The 24,895-nt window shown below is 39.5% G+C and overlaps 1 protein-coding gene across 4 annotated transcripts; it reads left to right on the top strand.

Moving 5' to 3' along the window:
- The first annotated feature begins 5,533 nt into the window (after positions 1-5,533).
- Positions 5,534-24,525, top strand: LOC104604756 (uncharacterized). 4 transcript variants are annotated; one of them, XM_088896127.1, is made up of 12 exons: positions 5,534-5,891; positions 5,975-6,193; positions 6,483-6,565; positions 7,412-7,512; positions 9,027-9,122; positions 19,977-20,030; positions 20,750-20,803; positions 21,738-21,886; positions 21,990-22,107; positions 23,669-23,756; positions 23,838-24,045; positions 24,133-24,525. In XM_088896127.1, exons 2-11 carry the CDS (start codon positions 6,090-6,092, stop codon positions 24,038-24,040), a joined length of 1,050 nt encoding a protein of 349 aa, XP_088752253.1. In that variant the 5' UTR covers positions 5,534-5,891; positions 5,975-6,089; the 3' UTR covers positions 24,041-24,045; positions 24,133-24,525. The 4 variants fall into 4 exon arrangements, with proteins under 4 accessions (XP_088752253.1, XP_088752252.1, XP_010267570.1 ...); XM_088896126.1 differs by having other exon boundaries at positions 5,540-5,891; positions 5,975-6,188; XM_010269268.3 differs by lacking the exon at positions 20,750-20,803 and having other exon boundaries at positions 5,548-5,891; positions 5,975-6,188.
- Positions 24,526-24,895: the final 370 nt, after the last annotated feature.

Raw genomic sequence — 24,895 nt, 5'->3', positions numbered from 1 at the left:
ATGAATATTTTCATTGATAATAAAACAATATAGTTCTTCAAAAAAGCAGAAAGTGTAATTTTTTTTCAAAAAAAGAAAAACTAGAAAGCTTATAAAGTCATTGATCTACTAATTCAGAGACCAAATCAACCCCTCACAATGTCCCACAGCACATCCCCATCGTGTATTAGAAATATTTTCAATGATAATTCAACCATCCATTCCAAGACCCGAAACTGACAATGGTAACTTGATATAAAAAAGGGTAATTAGAAGACAAGGATAGTCGAACAAACAAAAGCTGTGGCTGTTAGAAGACATGAAAGGATTTATGCTGTAGCTGTGCTTCATTCTTTATTATATAGGGATTTTTTTAATAAAACCAACTAAGCATAAACATAAATATCAACCTCATACATAGACCCAAATCGATAGACCCCATTAAATCGGGTTTGGGTTTGCAAATTGCAATATGAATCTTGGGATTGCTTTTAATCGTTTCAACCCAATCAAGACCCGACCCGATCATTGGGTTTGACACCATTTCATAACGGCTGAAGTGGCTAAAGTGAATGGCTTATTCATCTGATTACTATATACCCTTAAATATCCAATAAAAGACGAAACAATAATTCATTCAGTTCAAATGACTCTGTAGATAATTGAAATGGGGATGTTAAAAAAATTGCAAATTTAAAACCATATGACATGGATACGAAGTTAAGGAATACTTGCAGGATGCAATATCGGTTCATATTTTAAGGAATACAAATACAAACATAACAATATGTAGTGAAAAATCTTATATTTTGTATTATTTTATATGTATTTACACTGTATATATTTATATTTGTATTCTTTTCAAACCGAGTTAAAGAAAAATAGTACGAAATGGAGGTAAAGATTGATAATATGAACCCCTCTCCCCCTATTTCAGAGATAAAATTTGATGCTTCATTTAAGGGGTTGGCTTTTTGACACATTGCTTGAGATTCTCTAGATAAGTTTGTTTTTACTCAAAATAGCTATCAAACTGAGGCATTAAAATCTTGACCGGGTGTAAAATTTATACTTGGTTCAATTTTGCTTTTGTTCGTTTGTATTTATGATCACATTCTTACCTAATACAAAATTTGTATTTTTAACTTTTAATGCACTTACCAATAGTGCAATTTTTGCATCACTCTCACCTCAATTTTTTTTATTTTATACGTACGGTTATTTTTTCATATAAGATGTCATCTTGTATCCCACCTTATTGCTAGACACATAAGTATCCTCCCCTCCATTTTGCATCGCAACCAAGCAGAGCATAAGGGAATCCAAGGAAAGAGGTTTCAACTTTTATAGGAGATTCGGCTCTTGTTATCAATTCAATCCAAGTGAGTTGTACAGACCCATGAAATTTAAATTTAACGCCTGATATCGGATCCGATATATCCATTTGACCATTTCCCTGTTCAAGGCTTCAAGCTCATCTATTGGACTTTAATAAAAAGTTGATTGTATCATTAGTGGAGCATGTCAAGCTGTTGATTCGATCAAATCTATGCGTTGAAGGTAGGGGTGTCCATAAAAAACCAAATCAAAAAAGGCAATTAGTCAAATTCATCGATTCGGTATTTTTGAAAAATCAAGACCGATTTAGTTTTTGATTAACCAAATCAAATGATATATATATATATATATATATATATATATATATATATATATATATATATATATATATGTCACATATTTTCTATATATTATAAATGATGTAGTGTGATCCGGTCACTCCTATTGGCACTCATACAATTCCTGAGAGGTACTTGAGATGAGAAGGAAGAAGAAGAACTCCCGGGGGATTTGCCCGACGGGAACCCTCCGACGATTAAGTCAGTATTCTGTGTGAGAAGCAAAGGGAAACAAAGGCTAAGAGTGCAGATTATGCAGATGGTTCGAAGATGATACCTATGCTCCTTATAACAGAAATTCGTTGTGTTTGGCCCACTGGCTTCTGACAGGGTAGGTATAACCGCCACTGTCAGCCTGCCACAACCGTTAATGGCAAGGCTGAGGTGGCACGCGCGGGGCCGTCACCGCAGGGTACGTACCTGTCAGGTGTAAGGTACCTTCCAAAGGTGGCAGGCACGACGCTGCCTGACGAGGGACATGGCTGCTGTCCTCAAATTTGTCAGGTACGGTGGTCGGGCAGGAGGTCTTTCGGCGGTATGCCGAACTACTCTTTCGCGAGTTACCCCGTGTTGGGCTATCCCATAGGCGGCAAGCTACCTGTGGCAAGCTATGCTGAGCTACCTAGCTTCGAGGTGTTTTCGCCCCAGGATGTCTAGAGGTGGGTCAGTGAGCTCCCATCGAGGAGTGGCCCGAAGTCCATCGGGAGGAGCTCGGGCATCGAGAAAGGTCAAGGTACCCCGATCTCGGAACACCCCGAAGTACTTTAACCCCGGGGAGGAGATGCAAGCAAGACGGCTTCCGGCGAGTAGTTTATCTACTCAGTTGCTGAGCTCAACTCGGTGAGACCCTCCCCCCGAGTTGAGGTTACGTCAGTGCACTGTCACGCTGAGTCACTGTTTGAGCAAGGTCACGCCCACGTGTACCCGTGCTACAAGGTTGGGCCAAATCACCCTCCATCAATTGCCCCCCACTCCCTGTGCTAGCGGTGATGACCCAGCGCGGGGAGGTCATGACGCGCCGGGTAGATTTGGCGTCAGCATTCATGCCGCTTCGTTGCGCGCTCCATCCATCTGGACTGGTCCAGTGCCCGGTTTGATCAAAAAAGACTCACGTCGCATCCAGGTTACGCACGGACCTCACGCGATTTGGACTTCGCAGATGTCAAAAACGCGCTAAACCATTTTCGCCTCGAGGAACCCACAATTGTGGCTATAAATAAGGGGGCCCTTGGCCATTTTCTTCGCCACAAATCCTTCGCCATTAGCGTTTGAGCTCGCGTCAGAGGTCTCTTAGCTCGGGTCTCCCAATTCGTCCTGTCTTCCTAGTTCGGTTGCGTTTCTTTAGTGAGTCCTCCCGAGCTTCCTTTTCCCCTTCCGTTTGTTTCTTCCTTTCAGTTTTCCATGTCATCTAGTGTAGACAGCCTGATTGACGAGCCCGAGGTGGGTACCTCGGCTCGGGGTGGCTCCTCCGCTGCCCAGCCATCTGAAGTACGGGTGGCTTCGGGTCATCTGGCGTCCACCTCCCACCGAGGTCGGGAGCCAGATCAATTTGGCCCTTCTATAATGACTTCGAAGAGGCTTCAGGACCTCATACAGAGGTTCAACCTCCCTAAGGAATACTCCTATAGCCTTCCCACCGGCAGCTTTCCAGGGGAGCACGGTCCTGACGAGATCGTGATCTTTAGGGAACAACTAATAGCCGGACTCTGACTTCCTCTTCACCCTTTGATCGTTGAGGTGTTGGTACACTTTAACATCACCCTAGACCAACTCCACCCAAATTCTATACGGAATGTGGTGGGGTCCATTTCTCTTTGCTTTAACCGTTCTCTCTCTATAGATTTAGACATTCTTAGCACAATTTTGGCCATAAAGAAAAGTGCTTCGGGCGCTCTCCCCGGGCATAGGCGGTCTTACTACCTGTCCCCCCGCTCGGGTTTCAAAGTTATGCATAAGCTCCCTAGTAAAGTCCCAGCTTGGAAGCGGGACTACTTCGTAGTTCGGAGCAGCACGGGGTGGCCCTTCCCCACTTATTGGAGGATGGCCGTTCAAGACCCCGGTGTCATCCTAGACTGGAAGACCAAGAAGGTGCTCCAGTCACTGGCTCAGCTCGGGTTGAATTATAAAGACTTCACATCCGAGGAGAAGCTCATCCAGGCCAGCTTGAGCCCGGGTAGGTTTTCCTTCACTTCGGCTTTCTGTCCAAGGCTTTTCGAAGTGTTTCCCACAGACGACGACAAATGATGTAGCGCAATCCGGTCACTCCTAGCTGGCACTCACACGACTCCTGAGAGGTACCTGAGATGAGAAGGAAGAAGAAGAACTCCCGAGGGATTTGCCCGACGGGAACCCTCCGACGATTAAGTCAGTATTCTGTGTGAGAAGCAAAGGGAAACAAAGGCTAAGAGTGCAGATTACGCAGATGGTTCGAAGATGATACTTGTGCTCAGATGATACCTGTGCTCCTTATAACAGAAATCCGTTAAGTTTGGCCCACTGGCTTCTGACAGAGCAGGTATAACCGCCACTGTCAGCCTGCCACAGCCGTTACTAGCAAGGCTGAGGTGGCACGCACGGGGCCGTCACCGCAGGGTACGTACCTGTCAGGTGTAAGGTACCTTCTAAAGGTGGCAGGCACGACACTGCCTGACGAGGGACATGGTTGCTGTCCTCAGATTTGTCGGGTACGGTGGTCGGGCAGGAGGTCTTTCGGCGGTATGCCAAACTACTCTTTCGCGAGTTACCCCATGCTGGGCTATCCCATAGGCGGCGAGCTGCCCGTGGTAGGCTATGCTGAGCTACCTGGCTCCGAGGTGTTTTCGCCCCGGGATGTCTAGAGGTGGGTCAGTGAGCTCCCGTCGGGGAGTGGCTCAAAGTCCATCAAGAGGAGCTCGGGCATCAAGAAAGGTCAGGGTACCCCAATCTCGAAACACCCCGAAGTACTTTAACCCCGGGGAGGAGATGCAGGCAAGACGGCTTCCGGCGAATAGTTTATCTACTCAGTTGCCGAGCTCAACTCAGTGAGACCCTCCCCCTGAGTTGAGGTTATGTCAGTGCGCTGTCACGCTGAGTCACTGTTTGAGCAAGGTCACGCCCACGTGTACTCGTGCTGCGAGGTCGGGCCTAATCACCCTCCATCAATATATATATATATATATATATATATATATGCATTATATATAATATTTATAATATTTATAATATATTATATATCATTTATTTTTCATAATATAATATTATATATATTATAAATATAAAAATAAAAAACCGAAACGATCAACCCATTAACTGGAAATACCGATTCAGTTCCGGTTCGAAGAAATCAAAAACTGGTGAGACTGATTCGATTTGAAAATTTCGGCTATGGCTCGGTTAACGAACCGTGGACACTTTGTGTGTGTGGACTCCAAAGTCCAAACTAATGTAAAAGTTGGGGCCAAACAAACTTCAATGGCACCGTATTCAATCAAATACGGTTTTAGCCAACCCATAAAAGATGCTATTCTCTCTCGTCGTCATCGGTTGTCGACTTCCTTTTGTTCCGGAAAAGAACACACATTTTCAACGTGGGAGTGGAATAATCTCCACCGACCATCTCTTGTTTGGTTTGCGAAAGTGGAAACATCTTTAGCTTTCTTATATGTACAACGCGCTACAGACATATAAAAGATATACTTAGTTCCCATGGATGTGATCATACTATATAATATCGCGTTGTACGTGCAAAGGTGCAGTATTGCTGTCTGCTAGCATCGCCTCGAAGATGCAGTTAGAATTTAGAAATATCCAACTACGATTAGGATTAATGTTGATTTGCCGTAAATTAATAACAATAATTAGGAGAAAGGGATTGCGGAGTCTTAAATTGATTTTTTTCTCTCTGGATTCTGTTTCGACTTTCGACTCTTGGTGTCTGCATTTGACGTGGAACCGCACCAATCTTTATCCGCCTCGTGGCCTCGGTCAAACACTCCCCCATTAAAAAGCAGTCCAAACATCAACTCAATTGGTCTTCGTTTTCTGTTCTCGCCTTCTGAGTTCGTTGGTTCAATTGAGCTTCTTGCAACGTAGAGTCCTCCTCTCTGTTTCTCTCTTCTCATCCCCTGAAGAATTCCGGAAGGATGCCGTTTTGCGACGTCAACCAGTACCAGAGAGAAGGAGGAGAAAGAAACAATGGATCTAAGATTTTTTATAGAACTTATGGTCATGGAACTACCAAAGTTCTTCTCATTATTGGTTTGTTCCGTCTCTTTCCCCTTCTTTTTCCTTTTTCTTCCTGTTTAAATTCTATTTCTTTTCTGTCTGCGTGCTGTGAACAGGTTTGGCAGGCACTCATGATTCCTGGGGTCCCCAAATTAAGGGCCTTACGGGTTCGGTGACACCCAATGATGCCGATCGGGCGGTCCCCAATCAAAATCCCAACGACCCAGAGGAATGGGAAGCTGCCGACGCCAACAGGGGAATAGAGGTCTGTTCCTTCGACAACCGTGGGATGGGTCGGAGCTCGGTTCCCACCAAAAAATCAGAATATACGTAAGGTCTTGTTCCTTTTGTGATTATAGTTTTTTTTTTCTTCTTTTAATGTCCTTCATGTTATCGTTCCTGCAATTCGAGATTTTGTACCGGTAGCATTTTGCTAAATTGACTCCAACTTGACATTATGAAAAACCCAGAAGGAAAGTGATCGTTTTGAAAGCTCTTTTAGCACTAGAAAAGGAAAGAAAAAAGCAAACGAAACCATTGTAGTATTTTTATGTTTGGACGATACATTGATTATAGAAAACAAAATTTTCCAAGTAATTCTTACTTGTATGCAATGGATGGCAGAACAACTATCATGGCAAAAGATGCAATAGCTTTGATGGACCATTTGGGATGGAAAAAGGCTCATGTCTTTGGGCATTCAATGGGTATGCTTGAGATATTTACTTCTTTTCCAGCTTTAAGATTTTGATTTCCTAATAAAACCCATATCTAAAATATTCAGTGTGATCAGTTGCTTCAGCCTAATTTCTTGGGTATGTAAGTATGCTTATCAACTACAATGAAACTTAATCGGTTCAGTGTGTTCTAGCATGACTCTTAATCATAAATTTTCTTAGAGCGGAAAAAAAAACAAAATTGGGTCCATGTTTCTGCAGAGTTTTAATTCTTAAGAGTTTCAGTTTTGCCTAGCTTCTTTAACAAGTCACTTTTGCTTTTGGTGTCTTGCAATGCCCCAATTGTTTATTTTAATTGGTTAAAGGAATTGGATTGGTATATAGTTTCTGTTGAAGTAATGTGATTATATTGATAATATTTTCTTTGATCTTTCATAAAGATCAAAAAGAGCTTCATTAATATAGAAAGGGAAGGAATGTTTCAGTTTTGTCTAGCTTCTTTAATAAGTCACTTTTGCTTGGTGTCTTACAATGTCCCAATTCTTTATTTTACGTGGTTAAAGGAATTGGATTGGAGTATAGTTCTGTTCAAGTAATGTAATTGTATTGATAATATTTTCTTTGATCTTTAATAAAGATCAAAAGAGCTTCATTAATATATAAAGGGAAGGAAAACCTATGCTGCTGAATAAACCTGATAGCAAGGGACCATATCAGCAGTACAAGGAGAGATAATACAACAAAAAGTGATTATATTACGATGGTTATACACATTCAACTGAGTTTTTTTGGTAATAATTCAACCGAGTTAAAGATGCCAAAATGAGTTTAAATTAGATTCTGTTTTATTAAACTTCTTATTTTCCATGAATACAGGAGCTATGATTGCTTGCAAGTTGGCTGCAATGGTGCCAGATAGGATATTGTCTTTGGCCTTACTTAATGCAACTGGTGGAGGTTTTGAATGTTTCCCAAAGGTCTCTCAATAATTTTTTATATCAACTTTGTTAATGGAGCACTCAGAAAGTGGCTTTTCTCTTGTTATGTGTGTATACCTAGAACTCAATCCTTACTGATGGGTCAGGATTTATGTTTATGCTAAAGTTATAGATGTTTTAACTGGATATGCTTTAATTGTGAAATACTTCCAGTTTCATGAAATGCCTGTAGATTTGAGGTACCTAACTTGAAAATAGGGACAAAAAATTTTTTTGAATTACCATATACTTTCCCGTGCATAAACCAGATTTGAGACAATATGGATCATATGCCCAATAGAAGTTACAGCATTGTAGCATCCTGTTTCTCCTTGGATCGTTACTCGCTTACCCGATCAATTTGGATTCAAGCATCCAAATCCACCTTGTAGTTTTCTTTCTTTCCTTCTCTTTTGTTCTGGATAAACAATTTGACTCAAAAGATTCTTCATTTGGTAACATCTATAGTTTCTTGATTGTTCTGATCTTGTACCAAAAAACAAAAAATCTATCTGATTACATTTAATGGAACTAAACCCATAGTTGCAGGATCTCTGACCAAAGGGTTTTATTTGTGGGAAGCCTTATGTAATAATGAAACTGCTATAACTTTTGTACTATACTTTGTTGTTCCAGCAAGGCCATTAGGTTTTTATCTATTGTGATTTGGAAATACAACAGAATTTTCTGTGCTTATTTTCTGCAAGTAAATTATTGTGGCCTCAGTGGGTTGTATTGCATTTATAGTAGCTGATTAATCAAAAACTTTCTTTAGGTTCTATATTACATTTTAATTTAAGAATCCTTTGAACTAGAAAATCTTATCAACCTTCAAAACTGTCCGATGCTAACTTTATTAAGCAAGCCAACAATCTAATATTTTCTTGTCCACAGAACATGGAGATTATGTTTACATGATTCAAGCAATGCTTGGTGTCTCAAAGCTCTTATAGGCTACTGCAAAAAGGGGAAATTGTATGTGTGCATACTGCATTTGTTGCCTTTATTCACTCAGGAGAAAACATAATAATAAAACCAAGAGAACGAAGTAATACTGAATAATAGTGACAACTAAAATTGGAAAAGACAGATTTCCCATGCCACAGATTAATTTTGGTTATCTTAATTTTGAAGTTATATATTTGCTTTTACAGCTAAGTTGATTCACATTAAAATTAAGAAATGAAAGCTAGACTCTCCATTTTCTACTGTTTCCTCCTACATAAATACAGGATCTCTTCTTGACATAAAGTTAATTGGTGACTTAACATCCATTATACTTAGAACTAAGTAGAAAATGGTTTTCATAAAGATACACCTCTTCCAAATTGACTTTTGGGTAGAATTTGAGGCCATACAAGCTTCTATAATCACTTACAAATCGAAATCTTAGATTACATTGTTGCAAAACTTCTACCTGTAAATTGAACTTATTTATTTGCAAGATGAATGGATCAATTTATTTTCAGGTATAAAACATGTAAATGAGTAAATAAATTGTTTCTATTCTTCAGCTTGACCGTCAGATTGTATCCATTGCAATCCGATTCTTAAAGGCAAAGACTCCTGAGCAAAGAGCCGCTGTTGACTTGGATACTCATTACACGAAGGTTTGATTGTTATTACTCTTTATTTTCTCTACTGTCATATGTTATCAATAAACAGTTTCCATATATTATTACTACTACTACTACTTTTGTTGTGGTGGGTTCTTTCTTCATTGGGGTAGGAGCGATGTACCTCATCCATGTCATACACCTTCACATGGTACAGGACACTACTGAAACAGCTGCTGTTGTTTCCCCTCACTACTTTCTGAATTCATTGAAATTGTTGTCAGTTAACCCTTTTGTTCTATTCAGAAACATTTGATTCATATTCTTCTGATACTTTTACTTTCTATTTTTTGCTCATTATAATTGGCACTTCTAGTCAATACTATAAAAACCAGACTAGAGGTCAATCTGGTAGTGAGGAGGTCAGTCCAATCCATCCAGACTGTCCAGTTGAACTGATAACAGTAATTCATATATATTAAGCATATAGAAGATCCCAACTGTTGTAGAAACGAAGACATGATAAGGTCAGTTTAATTGTGTCCTTATTGACTCCTAATCTCTCTCTCTCTGACCATTATCAAAGAAAATACTAGAAGCTGATCTCCCACCCATCTAAGATTCACAGTCCCTTTCATTCACTTTTATCCCGTAGGACGTCACACTCAACCTAGATGGTTCACAGTGAACTGAGAGGTTCATAGTTTTCCTCACAATTAGACAGTCTAAATAATTTCATCTGATTATTTATGTTATGTCAATTAACTTGGCAACCTAGATGAGAATGATCTAGGCCGCATCCAAATGGTCTAACTTTCAGGTTGGAGTTTTAAAAAATTTCTTATAATGAGGGACAATAGCAAGTTACAGGGATTCGAAGTTCACTAATTGTTTCTTGGGAAGCCCTTGAAATGGATCAATCCTTGTGCATATTCTCTTGAGTGCTTTCTCTCATTTGATCAAACTGGGGGTGTTGATCTCAGGGTTGTCCACTTCTTTGTTTTTGTTCTTTTTTGATAAGATTTTATTGAAATAAACTAGTCTCAACAAACAATACAAGAGACCTGAGGAGAGGTACAAGGTATAGCCTCTCACAGAGCATGATAAATCAAATTATAAGTGTGCCCAGCAATGTTCAAAATTTCGAAGCAGGTGGCCCATACAGCTTTTTTTAAGGTATTTTAAGGAAACACTATTTTTAATAGTGATACTCTGAAATTTGGGGTCCAGCACATTGATCCCTATTAACTCCTTGTTTGGCTAAAGTATCTGCCATCCCATTAGCCGTTCTTCTACCCCATTGAATTCTTAGAGCCATATTGCTAGTAATCCATTTGATTATCTTGATTTCATCCCTATAAGCATAGTTTTCAAGGCGCCAAGGCAAGGCTAGGCGACTGGGGGGGCACCTTGTCACCTAGTCACCTAGGCAGGTGCCTAGGCGGTGGATTTTTTAAGTAAAAACCACATATCGTAGGGTACTTCCCTAGGTTCCATAACCATCTTTCCTTAATAACTATCCATAATTTTCATAGGAAAATTATAAAGTTCATGTTTAAGTCTAGAAAACCAACATATTTATGAGAATAAAAAGAAGAAAGAAAAGAAAATTCAAAAAATATAGGCGCCGAACCCCAATTTTTGTTATAAGAAAAGAAGAAAAGAAAAGGTGGAAGAAGAAGAAGAAGATATGGAAGAAGAAATTGTTGATTAGACAAAATTTTAAGTTCTTCCCTTACTTATTGGTTCAGATTTTGAAGTCTTTGAGGGTTCAATACAGCAGTTAGCAATGTTTGTGTTGATTAAACCCTAACAAATAAGAAAATAATAAAAAGAAATTAGTTTATGAACACAAAAAATTAATATTTTTGTTTGATAATGTCTATTTTATAATTATAATCTCAAAAAAATAACAATATAAAATTATACAAAACTGCTTGATGACTGGGCGAGGTGAGCCTCCAAGGGCGCCTTGTCACCTAGGCGAGTCACCTTGGCAACTATGCGTATAAGCCCATATTACTGCCTCTGGGTCCTTTAGCCATCCTACCACCAGCTTAGAATCCCCTTCAATGGCCAATTTGTCAAAGGAGTACAGCAAGAAATTCGGCTCTGATATAGTCCTGCACTTGTAGGCAGAAACTCATTGTTGGAATTGAAATAGCTGATATTTTGCTAGCCTTAGGTAAATAGAAACTCCTTTCACAATAGAAACAACCTTATACCATTCTTTCTACTGTAATTAATATTCTTCTTACCTTTTTTCCTCATACTGTTGCCTGGGGTGGGAGGGGGTAAATGTGGTGGAAGCTCTAACCCAACTCACCTTGAATATTAAAATAAATGAGATATTCAAATTTTTTGAAGCATAGTTGGTTTCTTGAAAATAGTAGTAGTATGCTATTAGAAAATAAGAGGTGTACATGACAAGATGCATACATGGAAAAGAAGGATCTGCTAAAAAATTTACTCTGGCAGGAGAAAATCATCATACGAAAGATCCCTCCCAGCCCATGTTTTAGCTAACCCATCTTCCTTTAAGCTCACCCCTCCCCCTTGGGACCACCTCATACAAGCTTCCAAAATGATAACGATAATATCTCCTATCTCATTCATTAACAGAATGGAATGGCAAAACAGGATTCATGTAGCTGACCCCATATAGTTGGGATAAGTCTTGGATGATGATGATGATCTCATTCAACATATGTTCCAGATGCCAGGGATCATGTTCTTTCCCTCTGCTCCATCCAATAGTATTTACCAAATCCCCTTCAATAGATAGAGAGGTAAAACCCTGTTGTCTTGCGATTCATAAGCCAGTCAAGAGAGCAGAAACTCGTGCTTTAGTGGAATCAGTAATACTGATCATCCCACTAAAAAATGCAACAGACTCTTTTCTGCCCTGTAGAAGATGCCTCCTATTCCAGCCACTCCTGGATTCCCCCTTGAGCTTCTGAATTCACTTGTCTCAAGGTGGGGTACAACGTAATAGAGAACTGAATAGCTGGTAATGAGTGGAGAATTGCATACAGCGCAAATAGAGATCATTCATGGACATCCCCTGCAAAACATCTAATGTGAGGAACTTTTTTTTTGAAAGTTGTGCACATTCAATATTCGATCAAGCAATACATAAGGTGTAACTGCTTTTACTTGAAAGAAGAAAAAGAAGAACTGTTACTGTATTACAGGTTTGAAGAGAAGAAAAGAGAGAGAGAGAGAGAGAGAGAGAGGAGAAAAGAAAGAAGGGGTTCGGTGGTGAATGATCTGCCACCCCATACACTCCTTTATTTATAGCTTTTAGGATCCTTACAAGAATAGGAAATAAACAAAAATTAGAAACAATAAGGCCAGCAGGCCCAACTTAATAGAAATTAGAAACTTCTAATAATAGAAAGTAGAAACTACTAAAAAGAAATTAGAAACTACTAATAAAAGAAATTAGAAACAACTAGGTGTGGGTATGGAACCCCACACACTAGAGCCTGAGTGTGGGTATGGAACCCCACACTCGTGGCTAACCAACTATTTCTTCACTCCCCCTCAAGTTGGGAGTAGATATTTGTCATGCCCAACTTGCGTCTGTCTCCAATTTGCCTTTTGTGACTGCTTTGGTGAAGAGATCAGCTAACTACATGTCTGAGGCAATGTAAGGAAGGCATAATTCTTGAGATGCGACTCGCTCTTAGATAAAATGTCTGTCAACCTCAATATGCTTAGTCCTGTCATGTTGTATTAGATTGTGGGCAATATTAATTGCAACTTGATTATCACAATACAGCATTAGAGGCTTCTCATAATCGACCTCCAACTCACTAAGCAAGGATATCAGCCATAACACTTCTGCAACACCATTGATCATGGATATGTATTCCGCTTCTACACTGGAGCGAGCAACAACATTTTGTTTCTTGCTTCTCCAAGAAACAAGATTTCCCCCCCACAAATGCATAATATCCAAAGGTGGACCTCCTATCATCAACACATCCAGCCCAATCCGCATCTATATACACTTCTATTTTCATATGACCATTATTCTTGAAGAGTATACCTCTCCCTGGACATCTCTTTAAGTAGGCAAGGATCCTTTCTACTGTAAGGAGATGGGTGGTCCTAGGAAAATGCATGTATTGACTAACAACACTGACGACATAAGAAATATTTGTTCGGGCTAGACAGAGATAAAGAAGTTTCCCAACTAGCCTTTGGTACATAGCCCTGTCCTCAAGGAGTTCTCCACTTTCTGCACTTATCTTATGGTTAGGCTCAATGGTAGTATCAGTAGGTTTCACTCCTAACTTGCCAGTTTCTTCCAATAAGTCCAGAACATACTTCCTTTGGGAGATGAAAATGCCATGCTTAGATCGAGCTACCTCAATTCCTAGGAAATAGTGTAACTTTCCTAGGTCTTTCACTTCAAATTCCTTGTGAAGGTGTTGTTTAAGGGTTTCAATTTCACTAGTGTCACTGCCTGTTATCACAATGTCATCTACATAGACTGCAAGTAGAGTCGGGGAATGACCTGTCTTCTTAAAGGAGAGAGTGTGATCTGACTGAGCCTGTATGTATCCGAATTTGTCCAAAGCTAGTTTAAACCTATCAAACCAAGCTCTCGGGGATTGTTTCAGCCCATACAAGGCCTTCTTCAAAAGGCAAACTTTATTTCCTGCTTCTGTACTATAAAAACCAAGGGGTAACTCCATGTATACTTCCTCTTGCAAGTCTCCGTTGAGGAAGGCATTCTTAACATCCAGCTGAAATATTGGCCATGAGAAGTTTGCAGCAATGGATAGAAGAACTCTGATAGTGTTCATTTTTGCAACAGGTGCAAAGGTTTCTGTATAGTCTATGCCATAAGTTTCTGTGAATCCCTTTGCAACCAATCTGGCCTTATACCTCTCTACAGTACCATCAGCATTATATTTCACAGTAAACACCCATCTGCATCCAACAAGTTTCTTCCCTTCAGGCTGGTTAACTAGTTCCCATGTGTTGTTCTTGACAAAAGCATCCATCTCTACTTGCATTGCTTCCTTCCATTCAGGTATCAATAAAGCTTCTTGCACTTTTCTGGGTATAGGAATAGCAGAAATAGATGCCAAGTAAGATCTATAGGATTCTGAGAGACAATTATAGAAAAGGAACTTGGAGATGCAATGGGTAGTGGATGAGGTGCAACGGCACTTCCCTTTACGAATAGCAATTGGAAGATCAAGGTCATCTATTGGTGAAGGCTGAACCTCTGTAATAGTGGGAGTAGTAGTAGTGTTTGGATCTGAAGCTGTAGAAGATGTTGGAACTGGCCTGGATTGTTGTTGAGTACAAGAATCAACCTACCTCCACCACTTTCTGTGATACACTTTCAACTCCTTGCATTTTTGACAACCTTCTTCGCAACTTCCCCCCTTAGTAATCGAGACAGGTAAAGGAACTCTTGGAGCTGAAATTGAAATCCCTTCCTCACTATTCTCCCCCTGAGGAGAATCCTTATGATAGTAGGGCATATCCTCAAAGAATGTGACATCCATGGACACAAAGCGCTTCCCTGAAATTGGCTCATAACAGCAATATCCCTTTTGATTTTGTGCATACCCAAGGAAAATATACTTAGTGGCTTTGGGATCAAACTTGGAGCGATGAGGTCCAAGGATTTGAACAAAACAAGTACACCCAAAAGTTTTGAGGGGAATAGTGAATAGATCCTTATCTGGATATAGAAGACTGAATGGGGTTTGCATGTTTAGGACCCGTGAAGGAACCCTATTAATGAGGTATATGGCTGTACGGATTGCATCTCCCCAGAAGCGTATGGGAACATTGGAGTTGAGCATGATGCTTCTAGCTACCTCTAAAATATGTATGTTTTTTCTCTCAGCAACCCCGTTTTGCTGAGGTGTCTGAGGACATGATGCCAAGGGTTTTGCAAAGTATTCCTTGGCATTATCAGATCTAAGAATCTTGATCTTGGCTTCAAATTGAGTTAGGATCATCTTATGGAAAGCTTGGGTCAGAAGGGGACCTCATCTCGAGAGTGCATAAGATAGACCCATGAAAAATGGGTATAGTCATCAACAAATAATAAGAAATATATGTACCCCCCCCCCCCAATGGTGGGAGTATGGTAGGGCCCCCAAACATCGGTATGCACAATCTTAAAAGGAAGGTTGCTTCTTTTATTACTTAAAGGATAAGATGATCTACTATGTTTTGCAAGTTCACAACTTTCACATTTTAACTCTGACACTTCTACTGAATCAAACAAGTTTGGAAAAAGACTCTTTAAAGACCCAAAAGATAAATGACCTAAGTGGTTGTGCCAAGCATAATCTTACTATAAGACTAAGAAACACAATTTCCCTGCTTCACTCTGCTCCCCCTATGAATGTTCCAGTAGGTAGACTCCATTCATCTCACGGCCAATCCCAATCACCTTCTTTGTTTTCAGATCTTGAAAAATACACCGATTAGGGAAAAAAGTTACCGAACAGTTTTGATTTTTAGTAATACTATTAACTGAAAGTAAGTTAGCACTAAGCTTGGGAACATGCAAAGCTGAGGATAGGGTGATGGTATCTGATAACCTGATGTCTCCCTTGCCAGAAATTGGTACAAGAGAGCCATCAGCAATAGAAACTTTGTCTCTCCTAGAGGATAAACAATAGGTGCTAAATAAAGTAGATATGCTGGTCATATGATCTGAAGCACCTGAATCTATTACCCAGGAAGGTCTAGTATTTACTTGGGACAGAAGCATGACAAGCAGTAGCTCTTATACCTGTATGAGCAAGGGTTGAAGTAGGCTATTGAGCTGATGTAGGTTGAGCTGAATTACTAAATTCATTTTCTAGTTGTGTTAGAGCAGCTCGGATTGCAGCTAGAGTATCTAGAGGAGTGCCTCTTGTGCCTAATGAAGTTGTACTATCAGTGTTGATAGCCATATTAGCATTCCCTTTCTTATTTCTGAGCTTTTGCTGGAACTAGACGAGGGTGCAACTTCCAACAGGTGTCCTTAGTATGTTTAGGTTTCTTGCAATGTTCACATACTAAATCCTTCTTAGCTTCCTTCTTCTCTTTATCCCCCCCAGATTTAGGTCTAACTACTACCAAGGTTGATTCGGAGGGTTGTTGCTGCAACATAACCTTTCTCCTAGTTTCTTCACTATGCACTAGGGAATAGGCTCGTGATAAAGTCACACTATCTCTTGTCAACAACTGTTGTCTCATAATGTCATATTCAGAGTTCAGACCAGCTAGGAACTCAAAAACTCTATTAGTTTCAACCTGCTTTCTATATGTTTGTGCACCTTTCTGACTCTCCCACTCAATTGTTTCAAGATGGTCAATTTTGTGCGACAGGGATTTTAAGGTTGAAAAGTAAACAGAGACCTGCTTCTCTCCTTGCCTTAGATTTTTAACCTCACATTTTAGCTCATAAGCCCTAGCAACATTAAGAGGCTAAGAGTAGGTTTCCCTCATAACATCCCATATTTCCTTAGCTGTTTTGGCCCACAAGTAGTTTCAGCTGATGTGTGGCTGCCTGGAGTTGCACAGCCATGTCATTACCAAAAAGTTCTCTTGGACCCACCTAGCATAAGTAGGGTCCTCCTTGGAGGGTTCCTTCACATCCCCTAGCAAGAAGTTTAATTTTCCTCTACCCCCAATAGCCATCATGGCTAATTGGGCCCATTCCAAGTAGTTTGATCCATCAAACTTAACAGTTGTAATCTGAAAGGTGTTTTCAGTCATGTTACCTGAACCACCAGTCCCAAAAGCACCTTCCCCTTGGTTCTTGTACTCCATTCTAAGTTAAGAATAGGCTTTAAACTACTGTGACAAGAAAAAACTGTATTTCAAGGCTGATAACAGCTGACCTAGGACAATGATTTTGCAGTTAGATAACAGTCAACTACTGTCCTGGGAAGTTAGATAACAGTCAACTACTGTCCTGGGATTGATATCAATCCTGAGATTTTCTATCCGTACCTCTCTGAATGAATAACAAAGTCCTTTTGGGTATCAATCTCAAGAAAAGGTACTTTATGAAGAAAAAAAGCCCAGAAAACTGATTGCTACCTTCAGTCTTCAAACTCGATCAATCGATTACTGTCAGCACCTTGAATCTTGATCAAAGAACCAAGAAAAAACTGATCGGCACCTCCAATCTTGATCAAGAATCGATCTTGATCACTCAATTCCTCCCTGATTCTTCCTGATTACAAGAAGCTCTCTCCAATCTTAGGACAGCTGCTAAAGCCTTCTTGCAACCTCCAAGAATCAGCTGAAATAAGGATCTTTCTGAACTTTCAGCTTTAAACAATTCTCATGTGGTCGGCTGAATTAAATCCACATGAGAAACCCTAGATCTAAGGCTCTGATACCAACTTGAAAGAAGAAGAAGAAGAAGAAGAACTGTTTACTGTATTATAGGTTTGAAGAGAAGAAAAGAGAGAGAGAGAGAGAGAGAGAGAGAGTGAAGAGAGGAGAAAGAAAGAAGGGGTTCAGTGGTGAATGATCTGCTGCCCCATACACTCCTTTATTTATAGCTTTTAAGATCCTTACAAGAATAGGAAATAAACAAAAATTAGAAACAATAAGGCCAGCAGGCCCAACTTAATAGAAATTTGAAACTTCTAATAACAGAAATTAGAAACTACTAAAAAGAAATTAGAAACAACTAGGTGTGGGTATGAAACCACACACACTAGAGCCTGAGTGTGGGTATAGAACCCCACACTCGTGGCTAACCAACTATTTCTTCACTTTTGTTTTGAAAGTTGAGTAATTGTATTAAAAATAAGGAGGAAGAGGAAGCCTTTCCAGAGCTATACAAAAGAAGCTAACTGCTGAAGACAGCCAGCCCCTCATTACTGTATAAAAAAGTTATCCGGATCTATCATCTTAATCAAAGATATTACTAATCCACTGATTACATAAATGAGCAAAATTAGAAAAAAAAAAATCCTTACACTCTTGACCAGAAAGTCATTTAATATTTGATCTTTCCTTTCAGCTGCTCAATGGCCAGAATTAAATCTCTAAAGATTCTGTTGTTTCTCTCTTGCCACAAGCACCAGCTGAGTGCAAGTGGAACTATTCCCTGCAGGATAGCCCCTTTTCTTCTAAAACTCATCATTATCCGTGCTGCCAACAGAGCCTGCAAGTCTTTTGGGATCACCCACCCAAACAGCTTTAGACAGTGGGACCAACAGGTGGGCCACCTGACCTGGCAGTGAATTAACAAGTGGAAAGCATACTCTAAATGGCTCATACACAGGCTGAACTTGTTTGCCAACTTGTTTGTCAAGGGTAAGGATTCTATCCAGCATTGCAGTCCACAAGAAGAAAATCACCCTTGTAGGCACCTTAGATTTCCACATCCATCTCCACACCACCTTTCCTCTTCAAGCTGCCAAAGCTTAATGAAGAAATATTTTACTGTGAAGCTCTTCTTCTGGCCAAGGTTCAGAATTTCAATATGATATGCCTCATATCGGACGTATGGTATCATATCGGTGGCTTTCTGAAACCCCAAATAAGGAGTGTTTCGGAATTTGGGCCTTTTCAGGGGGTAGGCAAGCCTAAAACGACCCCCTGAAACATTTTTTTTTTAACTAAAAAAAGTTATAAAGTATTGAATCACCCAATATGCCTGTTCATGCATATTGGGTGTATACTTTAAACCATGCTTCCAGCCCACCCTCCAGCAGATCTGATCATCCAGCTCACTATTGGGCTGGACTTTATTAGTAGCTTCCACCAATGACACCAGCTCTTGCATCTCCAAATCATGGATGTTTCTTCTCAGCCTTGGGATCCACACTACTTGACCTCCTAGCATTTGAAAGCAGTCACTGACCTTGTCCTTCTCGTGGAGTGTGATACTGAACATAGTCGGGTGTGATTAACACAAAAGGCTCTGACCGTACCAAGTTTCCCTCCAAAAAGGATATTGGACGTTTCCTGGTCTGAAATGAATGTGTTTGGCGTAGTCATCTTTCAGCTTTGTGATCACCCTCCAAGTGCTTGTCCCATATGAAATTTGGGGAATATTAGAGAAACATAATGTGTGACTGCTTTATCATTGAAAGTCCTATTAGAGGTGCAAGTCTGGTATCCTGTTTGAAGATTTTGCACTGCATCAGCCCAGGCGTCAGCACCAGAACCTGAGCCCGCCCAAGTTTTACCCCTAAATCCTACTGTTCCTTTCTTCCCACACTTTCCGCAAGATTGCATGAAAAATAATTTTCTGACATCTATTTCCCCCCTTTGTCCCAACCTACTACAATTCCATCGCCAAAGTAGATAGATAACATTCCCTAGGGTCACTCACCCTGCACCATCTAAATAAAGGAAGAAATGCCATAACCATGGTAGCTTCACAATAAAGGAAAAATAAATTCCATAACTTTCTTGAAGATGCATGATGCAAACATGTAGATTCACTTTTTTTGCCAAGACTTGCCTCCCAGATGGAAAAAGAAGGATCAAATAGTTTCAAATCTTACATGCTGGCAACGCTTCAGCATTATCAGCTGTAATGATGACATCAAAAAGAAGCTAGTAGATAACTTCCCAGAAGAGTTAAGGGTCCAAACATGACGGCTATTAGTAGATGGAGAAAAATAAACCCCCTTGAGAGCTTCAAGAAGAGTGGTTATTTCCTCTACTTTTGGCTCCTAAGAGATTGGGTGAGGTCCAATTTCCAATAATTGTTATCTTTTCCAGTACAGTTTTAGACCAATTGCCTATTGAATATTGATGGTGTTTAGATAATTTGTTGGTATGTTCAAACCTGTGAAATATGTTTCATGTTTTTTGTTATAGCTATTGGAGATACTTCGAATAATTTGCTTTTGCACATTCACATGCCCTCATTAGCTGCTTTTGCATTACATTTTTGTGCAGGAATATCTTGACGAATACGTTGGACCTCACACAAGGAGAACAATCTTACATCAAGTTAAGGATTGGAATAGTTCAAAATTGATTTCTTGCATCATAACCAACCAAACCGAGAGTTTCCTTTTTGGCCCACAATTTGTGTTGCAACTAAACTATATGTCAGCCATGCTTTTTCATTTTCTTTTTGGGCTTCTTTTCTTGTGCACTGCATTTTATGTTCCTTCTGTCTTGTTGGAAATCATAATAATGGCAAAGAACTAAATAATAAGAGGGAGAAGAAAAGTTAATTGATAGACTCTACAGACGAGGCAACATTAGAACCCTCATTCACCCACTCTCTTTTTGTCTGACCAAGATCAAGATTTTGCGTTTATTTGATTATTTGGGTTCTATCAAGAGAAGTTTTCAATTCCAAAGCAAGGGTTTAAAAAGTCTGTTTCCAATTTGAGTGACTAATATGCTTTCTGGGTTATATATATATATATATATATATATATATATATATATATATATATATATCTGCTTTCTGGGCATCCAACTTCAAAACAATAGGGACTGAACTTTGTACAAGTTCATGCTGCCACAGTGAGTGCCAAGTTCACTCACATGATATATTAAGAGGAGTCCACATAAGTGCATTTGATTTTTATCTGTGTTGACATATAGTGCCCAATTAAGATTTGTATGTTTGGTGTCTATTGACATTGTGCTAGATTTTAGGTGGGAGGATGTTTCACTGGACCTCTTTGATTGGTCTCTGTTTGGTCCTGTTGCAGAGAACTTCTTGGGGCCTGAGGCTTGAGGGCTTTTCATTTCCTATGACTCTAAAGGTCATTTGATATTGGTAAATAGTGGAATTCATTTATAATAGTGGGTTAAACATTGGATATTTGGTTTTTTTTCATATGTTCCTAACAAAATCATGAACGTGTGTACTCAGAACACATTAAAAGTATTTGAGGGGCTAATGTTTGCCTCTCTGCTTTGAAGTATTGAAGTCAAAATTCAAGTATAAATGGATAATGAGAGCCAACAACCTTATCAAGCTGCTACTACTTGAGCAGGAAATTAGTCAAACAATTTATATTGCATAACAAAGTCTCGACATCCTAGTGTTACATTATCACCATGTTGCACAATCCTAGATAGTTTGATAGCTCCACTCAGTATTAATGTATATTTTGATTTCATTAATCCATGTTTTAGAAGCTATGTTATTTGACCCCAACTAGAATCTAATATGAAATCCTTGTTTTTTCATTCATGAGATTTTAAGGTGCTTATAAATTTGGCAAAAGTATTTGCTAGGAAGATATACAGAACTGCACTTTAGGCTCAGTTTGGGAAGAGTGCAAATACAAATATGCACAGTGCAAATACAAGGCTCTGTGCTCGGTTTGGGAAGAGTTCAAATACAAATATGTACAGTGCAAATACAAGGTTTAGAAATTCCGTGTACAAGGTTTTGCACTGAGCATACTTGTATTTGTGCCCTTCCTAAACTGAGCCTTAGTTACTAATTCAACAGCTACACATTGAATATTTGTACCGATACATGTGAAGATCAGTTTAGTATTAAATATGTACCACTTGTATAATGTTTCCACTGGTACTTTTGTGCATATATATGAAAAGTAGCAGTGCATGCATAAATTAGAAGCAGACTATCTTAGTTTTCCATCATAATGATACTTCTGAAGTTATCTTTTCCATGGTTTCTATAAGCATATTTGCTGACTTAAAAGAAAACGCCCTATTTTGCAGGAGTATGTCAAAGGTATCTCATCAACTGGAATGCAATCTAAATATGGATTTGAGGGTCAAGTTAATGCCTGTTGGACCCATAAAATGACATCAAAAGAACTTACAGTGATCCGATCTGCTGGATTCGTTATTTCGGTCATTCATGGCAGGTTTATACTCTAACTTCAGAAATTTAGTAGTCCCTCTTCTCATGCCACATGACTCTGGAGAGTTACATTCCTTCTAACTAGTGGATGTTTTCCATTTTTATAGGCATGACATCATTGCTCAAATATACTACGCAAGGAAACTTGCAGAGAAGCTTCAGCCCATGGCAAGAATGATTGATCTCCATGGAGGACATCTAGTGAGCCATGAAAGACCGGAAGAGGTATTTATGTGTTTCGAATAGACATCCACAAACACCTCTCTCTCTCTCTCTCTCTCTCTCTCTCTCTCGGGGGGGATCAAGGGTGGGCCTTGGTGCAACGGTTGGGTTGGTCCATTGTGACCTGGGTTCAAATCTTGGAAACAGTATGTGCAGGGGTAAGGCTGCGTACATCTGACCCTCCCCAGACACCACATTGGCAGGAGCCTCATGCGATGGGCTGCCCTTTTTGAAATGCCATAAGGCCCACAACCATTATTCTCTCTGATGTATGCATAAAGACAGAAAGTGAGTGGTTTCTCTATTTCAGTCGTTTAGCCTATAAAGTCTGAACAACCAATGAATCTTCCACAACGCTAGGTTAGTTACGTTTTTTCTGGTCAACTCTGATAATGGGTCAACTTTGAGTCCAAAACACCTTGCTACCTGTTCAAAACAAATATTCCTTTATCAGAAAGTTTAATAATAATATATTAAAACTTTAAACGGTTGATATTTATTGGGGCTGTCAATGGTCTGGGTCAACCCAATCCGATTATGTAAACACATTATACATTAGATAGCAAAAGAATTAGTCGATTTATTGTCAAATGACCAAATAAAGACTTGTCAAATAAAACTGGATCCTATCGAGTCAGACCTGGTAAGTTCGATTAATAATAGAATTGGTTCTGGGTCTAGTACTTACACACCCAATAGGGTCTGGCTCAGGTCTGGGTCTACCCTGACCTAGCCCAAACCTGAAGTTCCCTACTTCACCTCATTAGTGAAAATTTTTCCATACCCTACACAACCAGCTCTCTTTCTGCCACATGGACAGATTGTGGCTGATCCAAAATGTCCACATGATTAGAGACCTGAAGTGGTTACATATTCAACCTCACAGTCCATATTAGCCCTATCTCCACCTTGTATTTGGTTTTTTTCCTAACTAATGTCATCTATTTGAAGTTTTAATTTTAATTTAAAATTTGCCCATAAATAAGGATTTTTGGACTTAAACCTACCCCATGAATAGAGGCTAATGGAAGGAAAATGCGGGGTCCAATTGGACTCCCAAACTGCTTTGCCACGTCAAAGATTGATTGGTTGTTTAGGGAAGCCCCAATGACCTTGATAGCAAACCTACTCCCTATGCTTAGCAATGAAATCTGAACAACCAAGAAATATCCATGCAGAAGTTGGTTTCCTCTCTTTATCCCCCATTAATGACAAATTTGAGACCAAACCCTTGCCACGTAGTCAGAACAAGTCCTTTTTTAGGAAGTTTAGTATTAGAATATTGAAACTTTTGATAACCAATATTACTTATGGAAGACACTAATAAAAGTGGGCCACAGGCTTATGTGGACCCGAATTGCATAGATGACCAGTCCAAAGAGTCCCCTACTTAGTGGATGGCTTAGATTGGCCACAACATCCATCCATGTGGTAGAAACATGGTGGGTTCGGTAGGGACTAGAGATCTTTGTGAAAAATAATAATAATATTTAGTCATTCAGCATATTATATGGATGATTGTAAAGGCAATTTTAACCCATAACTCTACTTTAAAAACTTTCAGGTCAATCAAGCTCTTCTAGAGTTGATGAAGGCATCAGAATTGAAGTTGAATCCGCATGATTGGTCAAACTTTCCCAAGAAAGGAACTGGTACCAAAGCAGAAAACTGATGATCATCAAAGGAATTTTCCAAAACTCCCTTTGCTAATTTTATTGTTATCTTTCTTTCAGAGTGGCAACAAATGGAGACTCAAATATCTTTAAGCAGAAGGAATACTGAAGGAAGAAAGTATTTATACGTCGTGTATGAGATTCTATCCAGGTTTCAATTTAGCCTTCTGTATATGTTTGGTCTCTTTGTGACGGTATTTGAATATGGAAGGAAAGCTTTCAGTAATTCAAAGCCAGTTCAAGTTGGGGCTTCCCTTTCATAAAAAAGGTATAAAGAGATATTGAACAAAGTTTTCTTTTTTCTGGTAGTTTGACCCATAAATGTTCTGATTATCTAGTTTGTTTGATTTTTCAGGCTGGGACTCACTGGTGTATTCAATAAGTAGCCAGATCAATGTATAGCAAAGAGATACACTAGACCAGTCTCAACCAATTTCCAATCAATCAAGGGACCCGAGAGTCATATTCTTGCGTTATGGCGCTGGTCAGATAGGATTACAGTAGCATGATTGGAGTACGAAATACACGAGATTTTGGCATTAAAACTAAGATGTATTATTAGGCCTTTCCGTTCTTATGCTTACACTGAAGGGTATAAGCAGGGAATGAACGGGCCTCCTGCCCAACCCCATTGGATTTTCTTTGCCTGCAAACAGACCCTCGTAGCTGAAAATTGTATAGCAACATTAAAAATTTTGTACCGCATACACCTTAGAAATAAAATGATCGATTTATTTCTCGTTTAGAAGTTCCTCTTTTCTTGATTTCATGGAGAATTTCAGTGCTTTATAAATCCTATAATCTATTAAATAAATCGCTGTGTTTCTGGGTGACGAGAGTTCCCAAACAGATTTAACCTGACCACGAATTTTCAAAGGGATAAGCTGCTAACTCGCTTCAATTACCAACCTCTTTCATCCAATTGACGCCTGGAACAATAATATGGCCCATGAAATTGCGATAAGAAAGCATACAAAGGTGCTTCCTGGGATTAGTTTCAACATGGATTAGAATAGCTCAACTGTACTAGGCAATTAACTGGGCATCAGCACCCCCCCCCCCCCCCCCAACACCTAATATAAGCATGTAAGCTTTCGAATTGTACATGACTACGATTC

Source organism: Nelumbo nucifera, chromosome 1, assembly GCF_055504915.1.
Source record: "Nelumbo nucifera cultivar China Antique chromosome 1, China Antique-T2T, whole genome shotgun sequence".
In the NCBI taxonomy this organism is placed as follows: domain Eukaryota; kingdom Viridiplantae; phylum Streptophyta; class Magnoliopsida; order Proteales; family Nelumbonaceae; genus Nelumbo; species Nelumbo nucifera.
This window is presented reverse-complemented; position numbering and strand designations above follow the sequence as displayed.